The sequence below is a fragment of the Abramis brama genome, assembly GCF_963993115.1.
Source record: "Abramis brama genome assembly, chromosome: 1".
NCBI lineage: Eukaryota > Metazoa > Chordata > Actinopteri > Cypriniformes > Leuciscidae > Abramis > Abramis brama.
In genome coordinates this window covers 44,166,838-44,174,423 of record NC_139963.1, presented here as the reverse complement: position 1 = coordinate 44,174,423, position 7,586 = coordinate 44,166,838, and the positions used below count along the sequence as shown (strand labels likewise).

The following is a 7,586-nucleotide window of genomic DNA, read 5'->3' as shown; positions in this document are numbered from 1 at the left end:
TGTGGAGGTGTATAATTTTGTCTCTAGTGTCTTTGGACAGCTCTTTGGTCTTGGCCATGTTAGTAGCTGGATTCTTACTGATTGTATGGGGTGGACAGGTGTCTTTATGCAGCTAACGACCTCAAACAGGTGCATCTAGGATAATAAATGGAGTGGAGGTGGACATTTTAAAGGCAGACTAATAGGTCTTTGAGGGTCAGAATTCTAGCTGATAGACAGGTGTTCAAATACTTATTTGCAGCTGTATCACACAAATAAATAGTTAAAAAATCATATATTGTGATTTCTGGATTTTTTTTTTTAGATTATGTCTCTCACAGTGGACATGCACCTACGATGACAATTTCAGACCCCTCCATGATTTCCAACTGGGAGAACTTGCAAAATAGCAGGGTGTTCAAATACTTATTTTCTTCACTGTATATGTATATATGTATATATGTATATATGTATATATATATATATATATATATATATATATATATATGTATATGTATATGTATATGTATATGTATATGTATATATATATATATATATATATATATATATATATATATATATATATATACACACACATATATACAGTATATATATTTACACAAACACACACGCACACACACCATACAAGGTTAATAGTGAAATGCAAAAGTTGTAAAAAATACAGTACATTTTTATTATATACTGTAAATCTTATAAGATTTGAAGATTTTCAATAATCTAATCACTATATTTACTTTTAACAAAAGAAGTCAAACAACTTGTGAATGCAAAGATATTCAAATGACTCTGCATGCAGCAAAACTAATGGCAAGGCAAGGCTCAAGAAAACCAAACTAATGCATAAGCATGAATAAATAACCGCAGAACAGACAGATCATATAGAGCCACGATATAAAAAAGGACAAATAAATATGTCTGCTCTGAGACCTTCTCGATAAAATTCAAAACTATATTCATTTCCATGCCCACTGTCACCCGATTGAGTATGTTGATTGAATTAGTATTGAGCCATCGAAAACCAATCTCACCCACATAGCAACATTGTTTCGGCCCAGATTCGGCCCACATGTGGAATACTGATCTGGTCCACATGGAGCGTGGAATGATGGCACTTGGCAATGCCACATGTCAGCCAAGAGCAAAGAAATAAACCAGAACTCGACCTTATCTGAGCCACAAAATCTGTGTATATTAAAGGAGCTGTATGTAAGAAATGTATTTCAATTAATCATAAAATGGCCCTGATATGTCACTAGACATTAAGAAATCATGTTCATTTCAAATACTTATATCACTGACAACAGTAGTCCGGCCAGGATATTGTCATTTAAAAGTGATAGTTGCAGCCCTCAACTGATGTTGATGTTGTCATGTTGTGTTTTGGCCTGATGCTCCACCCTCCACCTATTTACCAATCACGAAGTTAGTAGTGTTTCAGCATCCGGGTTGCCAGCTCTGCTCTAGTTACCACAGCTACGTAGCAGCCTACGTTCCTGCTGGATCCTGCAGCCTATCTGGCAACCTCGAGTCAGGGGGGAGGGGGAGGGGATACACCACTCTACAGTAATTTGAAAGTGATTGCAGTACCAGTTTTGGCCACAATCTTACATACAGTTCCTTTAAATATGGAGTCATCTCATCCTTAATAAGCCTGTTAACAAGCAGAATCACTGAAGGAAAGAAGAGAACAGAAAAAGAGATGAGCAGAAACACAAGAACTACAACTGACTTCAGACACAGTCTTGGATTAAATCAAATGAAGATAAAATAAGACATTAAATCTGTGAAGATCTCAGCAGAGGTGGATTAAACAACTCCACAAACAGCATTACCAGCTTCACTTATTACTTACCAGACTGACTTTATTTCTGTCAGACGTCTGAGCAGAGTCATCGAAGTATCACCGGAAGAGTATATGGTCTGGATCCGGTCTAAAATCTCCTCCCAGTTTTGCTTCCTTTCTTCACCCTCTTCTAGAACTCATACACACCCGTTGCTCCTTTTCCTGAACTCGGGTTTCTTCTGGTCTCCAATAACATCCAACAGATTCTGACCTCTCATTCCTGTAGGTAAGTTGGTCTGGATGCAGATTTTATCATTGTCGAAAGAGATAAAGATGAATATACAGAAAAGAGATATCTGTGAAACTTTCCTTTGGTTAATTAGATGATCTAATGACCAACAGTTGACTGATAGTTAGCCAGAAAGAACTATGAGTATATTTGCAATCTGTGTCTAAGAGCTCAGTTTTCTGACTTTGTGTAAATGACGACAGAAATAATTATTTGACGAATCTTTGACAAAGACAAATCTCTCTTCAAAACAGAGAGGGTTTGACAGAAAAACTAGTTTTGTTATTAGGGACACAATAACCTTTTGTAATAGTAATAGGACTCAATTTGATTTTCAAATGGAAGAGGGAAAGACTTACAACTTGGTTTTTACAAGCTGAAGCTATATTTCATATGTCTTCAGTTCCTGGTCTTAATGATGTGGTGGAAAACTAAGGTCTGTTTCCATGACCAAAAGGAAAAGCAGTGCAAAATACTTTACAAACATTTCCATGTTGGAACGAAATTTGGATGGACTGTAAAGATTTGAATGCGTCCTGTCAACATTTTTTTTTTTGGCATTTGCATTGGTGTGCAAGTAATCCAAACACCCAAGAACTACAGCGAACCTCACTTGTAACTCATTTTCTGTGTCATTCTGCTATGACTTATTGTTTAGGGAACTAAGAATATGGATAAGACAGAGGAAGCTGCATTGGATGACTTGGAAACGGTGGAATATCTGGAGGATTTGGAGGATTTGGAGGCTATAGAAGCTTTGGAAGCCTTTGAGGCTACTGAATCTGCTCCACCCTATCCGGGTCTTCCAGTCAATTACGGAGGACAAGATGTGTCCCATAACCCAGGTTACCACTCACCTCCATATCCCAATATTAATATGGGATACAGCTCGTACCCAGAGCAAGGAGCCAATCCAAACTATCAGGGAGGTATGTTTCAGGTTCATTTCTTAAAAGTGGAACGATGTAAAAAGCATATTGAAATATAATATGAAGGAAGACAATGGTAACACATTATTCAAAAATACAATTTCTTTTGGTAATATAATGAGACTACTTTTAGATTACTTTTGACCTACCTCGTTTGTCACATTGAATAGAATATTACCATATTTATATAAAAAAGAGAAATACATACATTCCATTATTTGTCACATTATTTATATTCCATACATCAACCACATGAACTGCATTAAACATGATATTACGTCAGAGTTTCCCAAACAGGGGTTCGTGAAGGAACTGCAGGGGGTTTGTGAGTTTAATGAAAAGCTAATAATTAAATAAATCATATATATTTTTTAAAATATTTTTAAAATAATAGAAATTATAGCAAAAATGTGTTTGAAATAAAAAAAGCCCTCCATAGACATGACAATACATGGTTAAATTAATTACTGATTGATAATTTAAATAACTGGTCTAAAAGGGTTGTCCCTATCGAGTAATGGAGTGTTTTGGGTGTAACGTGCAATAAACCAATCAGAGTCTCATCTCCCATTCCCTTTAAAAGCCAGTTGCTCTCGTGCCATGGCGGATTCACTATTTACATGGCGGAATTTGCAAGTGGAAAAACTAAATGCTTCTCCAGAGAGGAAATGGATCTGCTCGTGCGCAATGTTAAAGCAGCAGACCATCTACGTGACACGCCGGATTCCACCATATCTTTATGTACACAATAATCTTTTACATTGTAATCCTTTTATTTTTTATATTTGGCATGTTTGTGTGCTACTGCATGTCGCTGTGTGTGTAATAAGCAGAGTACTTAGAATAAGCAATAAGCAGAGAATAATAATAAGCGCCTGCCTATAGGTGTATATTACTAACGCACTCTTTAAATAACCAAAAAATAATGCGCCATTGACTTTAGACCAGGTTTCAGTTGTTCAATGGCACAGTCTTTTTCAGTTGCCTCAAAATATCAGCGCGTTAACAATGCGCCTGTACACACCTCGTTTTCAGACCAGCTAATGGGTGCACAGATGGGCGCAAATACATTTGCTATTTAAACAACATGGCCCAGGATGTGAAAATGATAACTGCGTCGGGCTGAAACTAGCAAAAGATACTTGCATTGCGCCGAATGTATGATAGGGCCCTAAGTTTCCCATGCAATTATAGTGACCTGACTAGTGTTTGGTATGTGTGTGCAGTTTCGCAAAACTAGAAGACTTTCTGAATATCAATGATTTACTGCCATTGTATGAATAACATGTGATGTATAGAAAAGTAACTAGTCTGATTACAGGTATTTTAAAACGTAATATAATATAATATAATTACAAGTACTTAATTTTGGATTCTGTTTACGCAATCCAGGTTACATGTAATCTATACAACACTGGTGCTATAGGCCTATAAATAAAGGTGACTTGGCAATCACAAGTTGATCAAATTATATAAGATGGCTATAAAGAGCATGACAACACAGTGGTTTATGGTAATACTTTTTAAGATAAATTAAAGCTTTAATATCTTCTTAAAGGTCCACATCAAGGGATATACCCTCAACTTAACAGTAAGTTGCTGTTTTTAACTATAAAACAATAGAAAAGCTCAAATGACTTAAGTTACTATGCTGGCATTAACAATCTTTTAATCATGTTTAAAACAAATGTTTTTCTAGGTCCAAACCCTGGGATGTACCCTCAAGCTACCAGTAAGTTACAGTTTTTAATGATCAATCTCAAACAGTTATTTCAGTAGATATTCTTCCAAATGACTCAATACTATTCTGCCTATTGTAAATCATTGAATTAGTGCAATAGCACCCTTTTAAAATATTTTTAAAGGTCCGAACCCTGGGATGTATCCTAGAACTACAAGTAAGTTTCAGTTGTCAACCATCAATCTCAGACAACTTAAATTATTTTAATCTTTTAATGATTTTTAATGATTATTGGAGTATGTTTTACAAGAAAATACTATTTAAATCTTTCTAATTCAATACTTCACGTTCAATTCAATGTGATTCTTGTAATTCAATGTGACACTTGTAATTCAGTGTGGTACTTGATACATTGAGTAGCAAGTATCACATTGAATTAGATACTTGATGCTTTGAATTACAAGTATTAATTATCACATTGAATTTCAAGTATCACATTGAATTACATGTGATACTTGAAATTCAATGTGACAGTTACAATTCAATGTGATACTTGCCGTTTCTTCGCAATTATTTGTGAAATTCACAAGCGTTTTATGCGTGAAAATTGTTTCAAAGTAAATCCTACACCATTTTCAATGTGTAATTTTCATATTCAACTTAATACGTCCAAATACCAAAAGCCCTTCCACTGCCTGAAGTTCAAAAATTGACAAACAAGGAAACAATATGGCAATGTTACCATTTAAGTTGTTCGATTGTCTAACTAGTCGAAGTAGAGGATTGTTTATTGCGTTTGTGTGCATTACAGCCGTAACAACCACAGTGATCCTGCCTAGCCTGCGTGAATTACCTGGTCAGACCATGTGCCCTCACTGTAAGCACCAGGTGATCACTATAACAGATCACTACTCCGGACTCATGACCTGGATGGCCTGTGGCTGCCTTGCCCTCATTGGGTAAAATTCAACCTTCTTACTCCTTGATCATTTCTTAGAACTTACTACACCTCTTAAAAATAAAGCTGCTTTTTTGGTAATGATGGTTCCATGAAGAACCTTTAACATCCATGGAACCGTTCCATTCCACAAAAGGTTCTTTAGATTTTTAAAATGGTTCTTTTAAGAACCGTTGGGGAACCACAAATGGTTCTTCTATTGCATCACTCCTTTTGGAACCTTTATTTTTAAGAGTGCACTTGGTCTCCCTTATTAGATAAAATAGGCTTGTTGAAAGTTTCAATATCAACGGGACACCATAAAACACTTGCAGTACATCATATCCTTTTGTCTTGAAGAACAGAGAATTAGAGATCAACTACGGTAGTTCAAGTCAACTAGACACACTTAGACAGGTGATTGATTGATTCTCATTCTGCTTTGCAGGTGCTGGCCGTGCTGTATAGCACCTTTCTGGATGGATTCTTGTAAAGATGTTGAGCATCGCTGCCCCAACTGCAACAACGTCTTGTCTTTCTACAAGCGCATGTGATCTGGATGCAAACATGTCCCTCTTGGTCTTTGAATTTAATGAGTATAAGAAAAACGGATGTGTCAGAATTTAATTTCACAGTAGTTTCCAGCCTATGTGAAAGTCTCAAAAAATGTATCGCTTAACTGAATGTAAAAGCTACAATGTTCACTTTGTATAAAATATTTATTAAGACATTTACAAATAGAAAAATTGTACGAAATAGAATATTTAATAACCGCTTTAAAGCTTTACATTCAACTTCTGTCAGAACTCTGCCTGTAAATGTAGATCACAGTTGTCTTTTAGTGTTTTGTCATGTTAATATATCTTAAGTATGAACTTTTAAAGTAAATAAGTGAGCTAACAGCTTTGATGTCAGTCTAATGTTAGGGTTAATGTTATAAATGTTACATTCACATTACAACAACTGTTACTATCATTATAATAAAATTAAGGTTATTAGATGGTTTGAATAAATCTAGCTAAATACAGTGAGTTATTCTTAGAAAGAACAAGTGAACCTTATACTGAATCCAACTGCAATAATCAACAGTAATTTTGTTGATTATGACCTAAGACTTTTCCCCAGAGAGATTTACAGGACAGCCTGATTGAGTAATTTGATTACACTGAAATGAGTGTACAATTTTAATTTACATTAATTTAGAAATGAATAAATGTTTCTGAAGCCAATTTCAAGGGACAAGAGAGGCTGAAATTATCCGTGTAAAAATTAGTATTCAGGCTCTGTGTAATTTTGGAACAACAACCAATAAATATGTAAACATTAATAAAAAAATTACATCATTTGCTCTGTAAATAATAAAATCAGTGAAACATAATCATGCCAGTACCATTGATCTGTGCTCTGCATGTTTATTTGATATTGAATTAATTAATTAATTATTTTTTTTTGTTTGCCTGCAATCTTTTCAAGAACCAACAGATGGCATAGTAAGCTATTCCAAAAGCAAGTCCCTCTGTGGCACACGGATGGGAAACACTCAGATGGTTACCATTCTAATTTGAATTTACTTTTATATATACACAATTATATTTTTAATTAGTAAATAAATTATAAATGTATAAATGCAATTAAATATTACATGAAAAAAAATGTAAATGTTGCTTTGGTAACTAAGTGTAGCGTTTAAGTTGTATTAAATTACTAAAATTAATCAAAACTAAAATAAAAAAAGACAAAAAGCACTTACCAAAATTGCTAAACGTAAATGCAAAGTAAATGAAAGCTTTAAAAAAAAAAAAAGAAAAAAAAAAAAGTTAACTGAAAATATGAATAAATACTATAATAGTAAAATAACAAAAACAAATCAGCTCTCGTTGTAAACAGGATTTGTGCAAATATATATCAATAGCTGCAGTCTGTTTTAATAATCGCTGTTTTAATAAAAAACTGTCTGCCAAGAATGC

The 7,586-nt window shown here is 34.4% G+C and overlaps 1 protein-coding gene across 1 annotated transcript; it reads left to right on the top strand.

Annotated features, from left to right (window-relative positions):
• The first annotated feature begins 1,982 nt into the window (after positions 1–1,982).
• LOC311098319 (lipopolysaccharide-induced tumor necrosis factor-alpha factor homolog) lies at positions 1,983–7,007 on the top strand. Its single transcript, XM_084138455.1, has 6 exons — positions 1,983–2,069; positions 2,731–3,001; positions 4,560–4,592; positions 4,701–4,733; positions 5,494–5,641; positions 6,068–7,007. Exons 2-6 carry the CDS (start codon positions 2,743–2,745, stop codon positions 6,171–6,173), a joined length of 579 nt encoding a protein of 192 aa, XP_083994581.1. The 5' UTR covers positions 1,983–2,069; positions 2,731–2,742; the 3' UTR covers positions 6,174–7,007.
• Positions 7,008–7,586: the final 579 nt, after the last annotated feature.